Raw genomic sequence first — 14,562 nt, 5'->3', positions numbered from 1 at the left:
AAAACTAAATGATCTTGCAGCTAACAGATCAGATCTAAGCTCTGCTGTCCGACCACAACTAGTGGTGAACAATAGTGGACAATGAAATATCTAACAGTAGGTGGAGATTTAATGTTTTTGCGAAGATCTGTTTGTGGAGTGAGGTGTTTGGTTACCTCACCGAGCTGCTGGGTTATCGTGCGGTCATTTCATTATCATCATCAGTGTGACTTCCATGGAGCATCAGGAAGTGGAGAAGTCAACGTTTCGGGTGTAACCCTTAATCAGGGTGAAACATCAACTTCACCTCCTGATGCTGCCTGGTTTGCTGTGTTCTTCCAACCTCCTGCTTGTCTACTTTGAATTCCAGCCTCTGCAGCTTTTTTTTTGTCTCTAATGAGGAAGCCCTGGCCGACAGATTTAAACAGGAGTCTCCTTAGTCAAGGGACTGGCTCTGGGCTGGCCGGGCAGAGTCCATGTTCTGTGCATGTGTAAATAAAAAGTTAAAAAAACCCACTCCAACAGGTTTAATTGGAAGCACTAGATTAGATTACTTACACTGTGGAAACAGGCCCTTCGGCCCAACAAGTCCACACCGACCCACCAAAGCGTAACCCACCCAGACCCATTCTCCTCTATTTACCCCTTCACCTAACACTACGGGCAATTCACTTAACATACACATTTTGGGAGGAAACCAGAGCACCTGGTGGAAACCCAATCAGACACGGGGAGAATATGCAAACTCCACACAGAGAGTTGCCTGAGGTGGGAATTGAACCCAGGCACTGTGAGGCAGCAGTGCTAACCACTGTGCCACCATGCCACCCACTAACTTTTGGAGCGCTGCTCCTTCATCAGATGATTGTGGAATATAAGATTGTAAGGCACAGAGTTTGTAGCAAACATCTACAGCATGATGTAACTGAAATTATACATTGAAAATTACCTTGATTGCTTGTTAAATCTCTCATCTTCAGTTCCATCACACTATAAACCTTCACTATAATTTCTGGGTCTTACAATCTTATATTCCACTACCACCTGATGAAGGAGCAGCGCTCCGAAAGCTAGTGCTTCCAAATAAACCTGTTGGACTATAACCTGGTGTTGTGTGATTTTTAACTCCGTACACCCCAGTCCTTCATATCCGAAATAAAATGTGATTTTGTGACAGGGTAGCAGCCTCTGTGCAGTTATTTCAGTCACAATAGCCATCCGACTGTTCTCGATTGCCTGGGGGAAAGCCCCAACTGGTTCACCAATGTTCTTTAAGCTAAAGAAATCTGCCATCCTTACCTGGTCTGGCCTGTGTGTGACTCCAGGCACAGAGCAATGTGTTTCCCACTTGACGACTTCCAGGGAGATTAGCAATGAGCAATATATGTTGACCCCAATGAACACCCACAAATGAATCTTTGTTTTCAGTGCTGCACACTTCCTTGTCAGCACCAAGAACAGTCTTTTGGATGCACCCTTCCCCAGAATTGTGCCTGGCCAATGCAAGCGCAAATACATTTTTTTTTACGTCAAACCCAGGTTGTAAGGCAACAAACACCCACTTGGAGCGCAATTGTGGCGGAGGCTGCACACCCGAGCAGCGAAGCGGCCAGGACCCGGTAAAAAGGTTCAGGGAGCCGGGGAAAGGGGGTGAGGTCGGAGGGTCGGGGAGGGAAGAGGGGTTAGCCCGAGTGCATTGCAACCCAACGCGGTGAGGTCTCTGCGTCTCCTTGCAAGGGCGGACCGCCCGGTCAGTCTGGAAACCTTCGGCCGCTGAGCAGCCGGCGATGATTGACAGCTGAGGGGACCAGCCAAAAATAAATGTCAGCTGCAGCAAATATAGCAGCGGAGTCACAGAGAGAGAGAGAGGATTCACCCCACTGCCCAAATAGGCACGTCTCTCACCGGAGGTTCAGAGACTAGCTCCCTCCCTTGCTACTTACGTAACATTTCCAGTTGCAATTCCCCAGATCTGTTTGTCAGCGAAATCAAAGGAATTTTGTGTCGCCCTCGCTCATTCGGACAGCTGCTACTGTCAAAAATAAACTGCTGGTCCCCAGGTAAGATCATCTGTTGCCCACTTCTTTCACCCCTTTACTTTTAAGTGCCCCACAGCCGTTCAAGTTGTGGTCGCGATCTGCCCTTTTGAGACAAATTTAACAGTGAACTTCAAAATTTTGAAGTGCGGTGATTTTGTTTGAAGGAATAATGAGATCAGAGGACAAAAGTAAGGTACAAGTCCCTGAGGTGAGTCTTAAACTGCATCTTGTGGGCTGAAGTGATCTTAAGTGAAGCTCTGCGAATAATTTTGAAAGTAAATAAAGAAGGAATTCCAATCAAAACATTTTCAGACAGCGGTGAAAATTTCTCCAATAAGGGATGTTTGTACAGTGTGATGTGATGTCTTTTATTATTAGGGAATACTTGCATTTGAACAGAGGTGATGGCCCTGTGATATTGATTAGATTACTTACACTGTGGAAACAGGCCCTTCGAACCAACACGTCCACACCAACCCTCCGAAGCGCACCCACCCAGACCCATTCCCCTATTGGCGATTTATCATGGCCCATTCACCTAACCTACACATTTTTGGATTGTGGGAGGAAACCCACGCAGTCACAGGGAGAATGTGCACACTCCACACAGTCAGTCGCCTGAGGCGAGAATTGAACCCAGGTCTCTGGTGCTGTGAGGCAGCAGTGCTAACCACTGTGCCACCATGCCACCCGTACCACTGTGCCTCCCACTGGTCTGTTAATCTAGAGACCTAGGTAATGTTCTAGGGACCCAGATTTGAAACCTGCCATAGCAAATACTTGAATTTAATAAAATTCTGCACTTAAATGTGTAACGATGACTATGAAACTGTTGAAAATCCATCTAGATGGCTAATGAAGGAAACTGATCTCTGTAACTCTGTGTTTTGGTCCACTCTCATCTGTCCTCTGGACAATTAAAATAAATCTCTGTATGGGATAAATCTCTATGCGGGGTGGATGGGGGGAGGTAATGGTGTTGTGGTATTATCACTGCGCTGTTAATCCAGAGACCAGATAATGTTCTGGGGACCTGGGTTCAAAGCCTGCCCTAGCAGACAATGGAATTTGAATTAATTTTATTTAAAATATCTGGAATTAAGAGTCGAATGATGACCATGAATTAATTGTTGATTGTTGGGAAAACCAGCCTGATTCACTGATGTTTCTTCAGAGAAGGAATACTGCCATCCTTACTTGGTCTGGACTACATGTGACTCCAGACCGACAACAATGTGGCTGACTCTTAACTGCCCTGTGGGCATTTAGGGATGGGCAATAAATGCTGGCCTGGCCAGTGATGGCCACATCCCATGAATGAATGAAGAAAAAATAAATGCCTGTGACAACCCTGTTCCATTCATGATTAAAAAATATTTCTTCAACACCTTTCTTGATTCAGACTGTCGAAAGAAATGAAATAAGCTTTGGGAAATGTGGCAACCAATTTATGCACAGCAAGCCCTTAGAGTAATTCTTTTGTTGTATAGTTTTAGGCCCATGTCCATAAGTTTGGGTTCAAGACAGACTGGTCAAGGCAAAGACAAATTCAAGAACATTCATCAGGTTTCAAGGTTCTTTATATCACTGTATGTTGGATAGTGCAGTGCATGGTATTCAGAGATGGAATATTTTGTCTGCAGCTTTTCAGATTTGCAAATCGAGGCAATGTTCATGTAGTGAGAGTGGTACAGGTATACAACAATGCAAGGACATAGGGCTGGTGACACTGGAGATCTGAAACAAAAGAAACTGAAATTGCTGGGGAAACTAGTCTGGCAGCATTTTTGAGAGGAAAAACAGAGATTATCTTTTGCGCGCAGTGATCGTTCATCAGATCCTTCATCAATTCCATCAGTGTCCACCAGATCATAAAGTTGTCTTGTTATTGATTCCCATATTTGAAACATTTTTTTTTAATTGCAGGCACCATGAACTACTTCCGATATATCAATGCAGTAAGTGCAGCTCGAAAAGCTTCACCGATTAGAGAGCTGAGTAAGTAGAGACACAAATCTGTCATTGCTAATATTGAATTATTTTAAATCAAAACCGAGAGAGATTTAATCACCTGTCCTTTCCATATTGTGATCCTTGTGTGATTAATGAGACAATCTAGTGAAGAGGTTATAGGTTTGTACAAAACCCGTTATTGTACACCAATGTGGGTAAAAAGTTATGGGAAAATTACTTATGAGTAAAGTCCCATTAAGTCTTTGTAAAGTAAATTGTTTGAATTCATTTTTGTTTATGCTGGTGGCTCAGTGGTTAGCATTGCAGCCTCACAGTGCCAGGGACCTAGGTTCAATTCCATCATAGAGTGATTGTCTGTGTGCAGCTTGCATACTTTGCCTGTGGCTGTGTGGGTTTCCTCCCATTTTCCAAAGATATGCAGGTTAGGTGGATTGGCCACGCTAAGTTGCCCATAGTATCCAGGGGATGTATAGGCTCAGTGGATTACCCCTGGGAAATGTGAGGTTACTGGGATAGGGATGGGTCTCTGTGGGACTCTCTTCAGAGGGTCGCTGTGACTCAATGGGCCGAATGGTCTGCTTCCACACTGTAGGGAATTTGAGTGACTTGAAGTCAAATCCATAATTGAATAGTTTTTCTCTGAAATACGTGGATTCTGAGAAAAAGCAAATTTTAAGAGGCAGGCTATGTCTGGTTCTGTATTTGTAGCCTTTTACCTGCTCAGTTATTCGACGGCAGAGCCCAAACTGTTTCAAGGTGTGTGTGTCTCTCTCTCTCTCTCTCTCTCACTCACACACTCTCTCTCTTTCTCTCTGTCTATGCCTGGAAAGGTGTTTCTTCACAATGGTTAAAGATGGGATCTCCCTTTGTCTGCACAGCATATCTTTTCTGTTTACCTGCTCAGTTATTCGACAGCAGAGCCCAAGCTGTTTCAAGGTGTCTCTCTCTCTCTCTCTCTCTCACTCACTCTCTCACTCACTCTCTCTCTTTCTCTCTGCCTATGCCTGGAAAGGTGTTTCTTCACAATGGTTAAAGATGGGATCTCCCTTTGTCTGCACAGCATATCTTTTCTGTTTACCTGCTCAGTTATTCGACAGCAGAGCCCAAGCTGTTTCAAGGTGTCTCTCTCTCTCTCTCTCTCTCTCTCTCTCTCTCTCACTCACTCTCTCTCTTTCTCTCTTCTATGCCTGGAAAGGTGTTTCTTCACAATGGTTAAAGATGGGATCTCCCTTTGTCTGCACAGCATATCTTTTCTGAATCATTCAAGATGGCCACTGTAAGCAAGTGATTTTGTGAAAATGAACTAAGTCATGCTTTTTTTTAGGACAAAATATAGATTTTATTACAGATTAGAACATAAGAATCATCTGACCCCTCGAGCCTGTTCCACCATTCAATAAGACAATGGCTGATCTTTACATCAGAATGTCGAAAAGAAATGAAATAAGCTTTGGGAAATGTGGCAACCAATTTATATACAGCAAGCCCCTAGAGTAATTATTTTGTTGTATAGTTTTAGGCCCATGTCCGTAAGTTTGGGTTCAAGACAGACTGGTCAAGGCAAAGACAAATTCAAGAACTTTCATCAGGCTTCAAGGTTCTGTATAATACTGCATCTTTAATGCCTTTACTGTTCAAAAGTCCATCTATCTTTGCCTTAAAAAAATATTCAACAAGGTAGCCTCAACTGCTTCACTTTAGACAGGTAGGAAGCTGGAAGAACGCAACAAGCCAGGCAACATCAGGAGGTGGAGAAGTCGATATTTTGGGTGTAACCCTTTTTCAGGACTGTTTCACTGGGCAGGGAATTCTGAAGATTCACAACCCTTTGGGTGAAGAAGTTCCTCCCTACATAACAAATTGCTGGAAATTCCCAGTAGCTATGAGAAGTCCAGGTTCTTTTCTTGATCTGCTTCATTTTCCAAATCCACATTTTTAAAGTCATGTTAATCGTTTTCCAGAAACAGCATTTTTTCCCAATCTTGGGGAACTCTTGGCAGTTAAAGTTTTTTTCCAGTTAATGCTGAGTTACCATTCTCTGAATGAGTTGTCAATTAACTCCATTAGTTCTCATTAGTTCAACAAGTGTTGTTTAAAATCTTCGAGTAAAAAATGAGGTCTGCAGATGCTGGAGATCACAGCTGCAAATGTGTTGCTGGTCAAAGCACAGCAGGCCAGGCAGCATCTCAGGAATAGAGAATTCGACGTTTCGAGCATAAGCCCTTCATCAGGAATAAGAGAGACAGCCAAGCAGGCTAAGATAAAAGGTAGGGAGGAGGGACTAGGGGGAGGGGCGATGGAGGTGGGATAGGTGGAAGGAGGTCAAGGTGAGGGTGATAGGCCGGAGTGGGGTGGGGGCGGAGAGGTCAGGAAGAGGATTGCAGGTTAGGAGGGCGGTGCTGAGTTGAGGGAACCGACTGAGACAAGGTGGGGGAGGGGAAATGAGGAAACTGGAGAAATCTGAATTCATACCTTGTGGTTGGAGGGTTCCCAGGCGGAAGATGAGGCGCTCCTCCTCCAGCCGTCGTGTTGTTGTGTTCTGCCGGTGGAGGAGTCCAAGGACCTGCATGTCCTCGGTGGAGTGGGAGGGAGAGTTAAAGTGTTGAGCCACGGGGTGATTGGGTTGGTTGGTTCGGGCGGCCCAGAGGTGTTCTCTGAAGCGTTCCGCAAGTAAGCGGCCTGTCTCACCAATATAGAGGAGGCCACATCGGGTGCAGCGGATGCAATAGATGATGTGTGTGGAGGTACAGGTGAACTTGTGGCGGATATGGAAGGATCCCTTGGGGCCTTGGAGGGAAGTGAGTGTGGTGGTGTGGGCGCAAGTTTTACATTTCCTGCGGTTGCAGGGGAAGGTGCCGGGGGTGGAGGTTGGGTTGGTGGGGGGTGTGGATCTGACGAGGGAGTCACGAAGGGAGTGGTCCTTGCGGAACGCTGATAGGGGAGGGGAGGGAAATATATCCTTGGTGGTGGGGTCCGTTTGGAGGTGGCGGAAATGGCGGTGGATGATACGTTGTATGCGGAGGTTGGTGGGGTGGTAGGTGAGAACCAGTGGGGTTCTGTCTTGGTGGCGGTTGGAGGAGCGGGGCTCAAGGGCGGAGGAGTGGGAAGTGGAGGAGATGCGGTGGAGGGCATCGTCGATCACGTCTGGGGGGAATCTGCGGTCCTTGAAGAAGGAGGCCATCTGGGCTGTGCGGTGTTGGAATTGGTCCTCCTGGGAGCAGATGCGGCAGAGACGAAGGAATTGGGAATATGGGATGGCGTTTTTACAGGGGGCAGGGTGGGAGGAGGTGTAGTCCAGGTAGCTGTGGGAGTCAGTCGGTTTATAATAGATGTCTGTGTTGAGTCGGTCGCCCGAGATAGAAATGGAAAGGTCTAGGAAGGGGAGGGAGGAGTCTGAGACAGTCCAGGTGAATTTCAGGTCGGGATGGAAGGTGTTGGTAAAGTTGAAGAAGTGTTGTTACCTATCTGAGCATATCTCTGCCTCCACCATGGAGAATATGCTGTTGTATAAACAGGTGACTTGCAGCAGTTATGATTTTACCTTGTGTCCATTCCAGTTGTTATCATAGAACAGTACAAGACAGGAACAGGCCCTTCGGCCATCACGTCCATGATACTATTCTCAACTAATTCCATCTAACTGCAAGTGGTTCATGTCCCTCAATTCACTGTCCATTCATATGTTTGTCCATATGTCTTAACGGTTGCTATTGTAAAAGACCTGGGGTTATTTGGAGGTCAAACGATATCCATCCTATCCACGCATTAGTCAAATGATATTTTCAGTAAAATCTTCCTCTCTGACCTTCCTCATTCCCTTTACACACGGCTAATTTTAATTGTTCCTTGCTCAACACAATTAATTCAGAAAAAGTAATTAAGCTGCCATCACTCCTTCCTCCAGGAGAGAGAGGTTGCAGGTTCTGGAACATTCCACTTCTTTCTCAGGCTTCATGATACTATGCAGGTACTCAATAGTGTTTATAAGCATTTTAGTGTTGGCAGATTAACCCTTTTACAAATATCTGTTGCCTTTAATAGTTTCATTTACCTAAACATGAACATACCATGGTCCATGAGAAACAGGAGCAGAAGTAGGCCATTCAACTCATCATGTCTCCTCCACCATTCAGTGACAGCTTGGCTGAGCCTGATCTGATCGTCCTCAACTCTATCTTCCAGCTTTATCCCTATACCTCTTAATTCCTTTAATGATTGGAAATCTGTCTACCTCAGCCTTGGATGTTCTGAATGATCCAGCCTCAACAGAACTCTGCTGTCAAGAATTCCACAGATTTGTCACTGTCATGAGAGAAAAAAAACCCACCTTATCTCTGTTTTAAATGGGTGACTTCTTAATCTAAGATTATGCCTTCTGTCCTAAACTGCCCCACAAGAAGAAACAGTATCTACCCTGTAAAGTCCCCTAAGAAGCTTACAGGTTTTGATAAGGTCTTCTCTCATTCTTCTAAACTCCAATGAGTACAGCCACAACCTACTGAACCCCTCTCATATCCAGGATCAACCCCGTGAAGCTGATGTGGGTTCCCTCCAATGCAATGTAGCTATCTTTAGCAAAGGGACCGAAACTGTTCGCAGTATTCCAGCTGAAGTCTGGCTAGTGTTTTGTATATTATTAGCGATTGCCTTTCTTACTTGCCTTCCCTCTGAATTTGGATTGTAGCATTTTATAATTCGTGCACTAGGATCCCCAAATCTCTCTGTAGCACAGCTTTCTGAAATGTTTCCACCTTTAAATAATATTCAGTTTTTCTAATCTTCCTGTCAAGTTCAAAACTGCCAAGTGTCACATTTTCCAACATTACATTCTATCTAGGCAAAAGTGAGGACTGCAGATACTGGAACACAGAGTTTATATTAAAGTGGTGCTGGAAAAGCACAGCAGGTCAGGCAGTATCCGAGGAGCAGGAAAATCAATGCTTCGGGCAAAAGCCCTTCATCAGGAATTACATTCTGTCTGCCAAGCTTTGCCATGTTTTAACCAACCTATATCCCTCTGTAATCTCTGAGTCATCCTTCATTCTTGCCTCCCAACTTATGTTTGGGAGATCTGTCAAACTGACACCAGTACATTCACACCCATCATCACAGCCATTAATGTATCTTGTAAACACCCATTGTTATCTGTGAACAACAGTCCATATGTTGCAAAAGATTTTGCAGTTTCTCTATCATCCTTCCAGTGTTTCACAATTCAACTCTACTCATGTCCAACCACTTTGAGTGGGTGTCTATAATAACTAGGAACACTGAGCACATGAAAGGACCTGCATAGTCATAGAACATATAACATTACAACGCAGTACAGGCCCTTCAGCCCTTAATGTTGTGCTGCTCTGTGAAACCAATCCAAAGTCCATCTAATGTACACAGTTCCATTCTGTCCATATGCCTATCCAATGACCACTTCAATGCCCCTAAAGTTAGGTCTGCTGCTCCTGTTGCAGACAGTGTGTTCCATGCCCCTACTACTCTCTGAGTAAAGAAACTACCTCTGACATCTGTCCTATACCTATCACACCTCAATTTAAAGCTATGTCCCTTCGTGTTAGCCATCACCATCCAAGGAAAAAGGCTCTCACTGTCCACCCTATCTAACCCTCTGATTATCTTATGTGCATCAATTAAGTCAGCTCTCAACCTTCTTCTCACAAAAACATCCTCAAGTACCTCAAACTTTCCTCATAAGACCTTCCCTGCATTACAGGCAACATCCTAGTAAATCTCCTCTGAACCCTTTCCAAAGCTTCCATGTCCTTCCTATAATGCGGTGACCAGAACTGCACATAATATTCCAAGTGCGGCCACACCAGAGTTTTGTACAGTTGCAGCATGACCTCATGGTTCCGAAACTCGATCCTTCTACTCGTGAAAGCTAACACACCATATGCCTTCTTAACAGCCCTATCCACCTGGGTGGCAACTTTGAGGGATCTACGTACATAGACGATGTGCAACCAAGTCCAGGGTTCACCCAGCCATTCTCACGGATATGGGGGAGCAGCTGGTAATATTTTTTGACCCTGTTGACTCTCTGGGCACTGCCCCACCAAACCTGGTCACCAGATGCAACTTTGCGCTAACACCTTCATTTTGGACAGCCCTGGATAGCCGTGGTGGAGATCAGCGAGTATCTGGTGGTGACCTTCACTTAGAACAATCACTCTGGCTCCCCGTAACAATATGCTATCCTCTACAGTGATCTGGTCTCACCAAGTCCAGAAATTCTGGTTGTAATGGTTCTTTAGCTTCCCCCTGAATACCACTTATTTCCGTTTGGAAAGGATTAGATCTTTCCATGTCCAAAGTTTGATGTTGTTAGCTGTGACTGGGAGCATGTTCAGAAAATTTAATTTCATGATTGACTCTTTCATTGGGAGTGCCACCAGTGGTGTATCTGCTAATGGGAGGCAGCTCAATGTATCTGCTTTCGCTACTTGACCTACCGAATGGTATTCTAGTTTGCAATTGCATGCACTTAGTATTGGAGCCCACCACAGAATGTGACCTGAAGCTATGAGTGGCACTGCCTTGTCCTCTTTACACAGACTAAGTAGGGGTCTGTGGGCCATGATTATAACAAATTTCTGTCCATAAACTATTGGTGCAACTTCCTCACTCCAAATGTGACTGCTAATCTTTCTTTTTCTATCTGGACGTATTTACGCTGAGCATTAGCTAAAGTCCTGGATGTATACACTGGTGGGTGTTTCTCTCCTTTTCACTGACTATGAGCTAATACCACCCTGATGTCATACACGGCATCGCATATCAGTACCAGGCCTTTATCAGGTGCTCCGGTTTCCTCCCACAGTCCAAAGATGTGCAGGTTAGGTGGATTGACCATGCTAAGTTGCCCATATTGTCTAGAGATGTGCAGGTTAAGTGGATTGGTTATGGAAAATGCATGGTTACAGTGATAAGGTAGGTGGGATGCTCTTCAGAGGGACGGCATGGACTCAATGGGCCAAATGGCCCACTTCCACATTGTAAGGATTCCACGAGGTGGGTTCAATCTAGCTTGCTGTCCCTGTGTTGTAACAGATATGTGGAAGATGTGATGGCTTGTGGTTTTCACTTTAACAAAGTGGTAATTATTATTGAGGATATTGATTAATTCTGCTAATTTTGTTTCTGCATGTGTTCAAATCCCCCACACATCAACACAAGTACAGTCAGTAATATTATCACATGACTCCATCACCTAATAAATATGTTGATGAGAATGAAAAAGGAATCCCTGAAAACCAAAAAAATCTACACAAACCAGAAATCTAAAAAGGAGTCCTTGAGAAAATATTATTTGACCCCAGCCTTGAAGTCTTTTGGCACCCTTCTCGAACACATTCCCGCCTGGTTTTTGTCATCTATAAGCTTGGAAACTTTACATTTGCCGATCAAATGCAAAGCGTTACCTAACCCAAAAGTCCCCTACATTCTCCCCAAACACTTGAATACCATTTCTATCCAAATAATCATCTGTTGCTCGCTTGAATGCCTCAACTGAACCTCCATCCACCACAATTCCAGGCAGTGCACTCTGTGCCCTAACTACTTAGTGTGTGAAAAAGTTTTTTTTCTCCGACATCGCCCTTGCTTCACTTGCACATCACTTTAGATCAGTGCCCTCTTGTTTTCATTCCTTTCATGAGCGGGAACAGCTTCTCCTGTTGTGACTTTGGGAAGAATCCTTATGGATTGGGAGACAGCAAGTTAGAATTTGACATTTGCTAAATGCTGGGGAGAAGCATTGTGTGGTCCCTTTAAAAGATTGTGCATTTCTTCTGGGCTTAGACATTTAAAATGGATGTCTGTGAGCAAAGGCTTGAAAGTTTGTAAGTACACAGAGAGTCGGAACTGAAACAATTGTATTGAAAGGCCGTATAATTATCAGACCCAGCGGCAGTTATTTTTTAAAACAAGACAATAGGCTTTTGAATTTAGCCTATCAATTTGAACCAGGTACTTGGATACCAAAGAGCTATTAAATTTAACTCTGTTGGTTTTGACAACGTAGGACCAATCTTACTGTACATATATTGATATGTCATCACGGTTATAAAAAGGTGATAGTTGGACAAAAACCTCAGAGCTAATGGCCCTCAGATCTCGAGAGAGAATCACTGACATTCACAGCCTCCTCTAAGTCTTAGAGAAAGCATCATTTAAATAACAGTGATACCAAAGGCACAACTAGTTAACATTCCTGACAGAAAATTGACAAAGAAGACATTCCTGACTGAAGAGTCAACAGAGAAGGCACAGAAGATTCTAGAAGACATGTGACCTGACTGTAATTTCAGAGACTGATTTTTTTAAAAAAATATAAGTGGGACTTGTATTTATTGGAACAGCATGCCATTAAAATTTTACTTTATTCAGGAATAGTAGTTAGAGGGAATTATTCTGTCATTAATAGTTTGGTTGATTTGTTCACTGTTGAGTTAGATAAATAAATTTCTACTTGTTGATTTTGAAATGAATGTCAGGGATTTATTTTATTTGACCACTAGAAGTTTCTGAAAAGTAAGTTACACCACTTTTCACATTCTACAGATTATTACGTGAGGTACTCTTTGGGTATTTTGATTTTAATTCTCAGTATGGGGTCAACCTCCACATTCCCTACCTAATTTATCCAGCCTGCTCATGATTTTGAAAACATCTATCAAATCTTCCAAGGAGGGCAGTCATAGCATTTTCAATCTCCCCTCATAGCTGAAGCTTCTCATTCCTGGAACCAATTGAGTAAATCACTTCTGTATTCTCTCCAATGTGTTTTACTTTTTTTTCTAATGTGGCACCCACAACTACACAGTTGCCCAGCTGAGATCTAACAGGTTTCTTGCACGTGTCTTACAGTAGTTGCTGCCCTTTGCTGTTTCTCAGCTCCACTCAAACAATTTCTACAATTTATACTTCCAATTTAACGCCTTCTCTCACTACCGATCCCAAACCCTTATTAACACGTTGCCCAACTCTTTTTTTTTCCTTTTTGCCTGTCCTTCCTAAATCTCCATTATTGCTGTTCCCTCGCTGTCGCTGGGTCAGAATCCTGGAATTATTTCCCAAGCATCACTGTGGATCCCGCTACAGCAGGTGGACTGCAGCAATTCAAGAAGACAGCTCACTACCATCTTCTCAAGGCCAACGAGACAATAAATGGCCCACAAATGAATAAAAAAATGCTAAATATCAGTCGCATTATTGTTATGACAGTAAAAACATTCCCATTTACTTACATTTAAGCAGACTGTCACCTGCTTTGTTGCAATGCCAAATGCAAACAGGTGGTAACTTTAGCTCTGCATTTTGTTACGACATGGGGTAACCCGTCCAGCTTAATTTCACACCAGCAACACAGAGAAGATCTATCCCGTGTAGTAATCTGTAAAAATCAAGTGGCCAAGAACTATTTAAAGTAAAGGTTAGCAACTTTATTTCTTAAGGCATAACAGAGAATAATTAACTAAACACTTTTACTCCAACGAAATAGTCTCATATTCTTATCTTGAAAACATTCTAACAATGTAAGCAGATTGTGGTCAATGTACACAATCATCACCGACACATTGTGACATTCACATTAAAGTGCTGTAAGGCCAGTACCAAACTCAATAGTTCCTTTTCGATTGTGGAGTATTTCCTGTGGTGAATGTTGACCTTCTTCGAAAAGTAACCAACTGGCATTTCAATCCCATCTTCATTCTCCTCAATTGTAATCTATGTTTTTCTACCTCGACTGCACTTGTCTGTTTCTCGGACACACTTAAGTATTTGAGTAATTTCAGCTTTACTTTTGTCCTTGGTTAAATCCAAATCTAACATCTTTGCTGATTCTAAAAGTCTGGCCTTTTTCTTTCCTTTTAACCTTTCTTGGCAAATTTGAGAATCATCTTCAAATCCCAGAACCTCTTTAGCAATTTTAAGAGCCATTTCTCTCATTTTTAATTTAATCAACTACAAGTCATCGAAATTAACAAATTGTCTCACCTACATTTTATTTAAAAATCTGGGATACTAACCTAAATCTGTTTAGGTTTAAATCTTCTGTGATTTTTTGTACTACCAAATCTATTCAACCTGTTTTAACCAGTTCAGATCACGGATCCGAGCCCCCAGACTGTTATGACACAGGGTAAACCCTCCTGCTTAATTTAAAACCAGCAACACAGAGAAGATTTATCCCGTGCAGTAATCTATAAAAATCGAGTGGCCAAGAACTATTTAAAGTAAAAGTTAACAACTTTATTTCTGAAAGTATAGCAGAGAATAATTAACTAACCACGATTTACAACTTCTTTCTCTAACCTATCTTTTAGCTTCCCTTCTGTAGTACTAGTCCGATAAAACTCCCATTTAAAATTAACAAAACCACACTTTTTATGTCAAAACCGGACAGCTGAAGGTTCTTGTCTTTAGATTTTCATGTTTCTTCTTTTCTGTTTGTTAGGAATTTCTGCGCTCCAGGTTACTGATCGAAAAGGGACTTTTAAGAGAAATATTTGTTCAGGCTGTCTCTTACATGCTCAGATGTGGCAGATCCCCC

The 14,562-nt window shown here is 43.1% G+C and overlaps 1 protein-coding gene across 5 annotated transcripts in view; it reads left to right on the top strand.

Annotated features, from left to right (window-relative positions):
- The window catches only part of aadat (aminoadipate aminotransferase), a 102,966-nt gene that overhangs the window by 19,560 nt on the left and 68,844 nt on the right, over window positions 1-14,562 (top strand). For 2 of the 5 annotated variants that reach the window (XM_060835013.1, XM_060834985.1), the window contains one exon: window positions 3,945-4,016. In XM_060835013.1, the coding sequence (XP_060690996.1) occupies window positions 3,950-4,016 (67 nt within the window). In that variant the 5' untranslated portion in view covers window positions 3,945-3,949. Of the gene's footprint in view, window positions 1-1,542; window positions 1,607-1,654; window positions 2,040-3,944; window positions 4,017-14,562 lie in introns of those variants that run through there. The other 3 variants (XM_060835021.1, XM_060835004.1, XM_060834994.1) reach the window with 3 other exon arrangements.

The sequence above is a fragment of the Hemiscyllium ocellatum genome, chromosome 2 (assembly GCF_020745735.1).
Source record: "Hemiscyllium ocellatum isolate sHemOce1 chromosome 2, sHemOce1.pat.X.cur, whole genome shotgun sequence".
Lineage (NCBI taxonomy): Eukaryota > Metazoa > Chordata > Chondrichthyes > Orectolobiformes > Hemiscylliidae > Hemiscyllium > Hemiscyllium ocellatum.
Note: the sequence above shows the minus strand (reverse complement) of the source record. Positions and strands in the feature narration are given on the sequence as shown.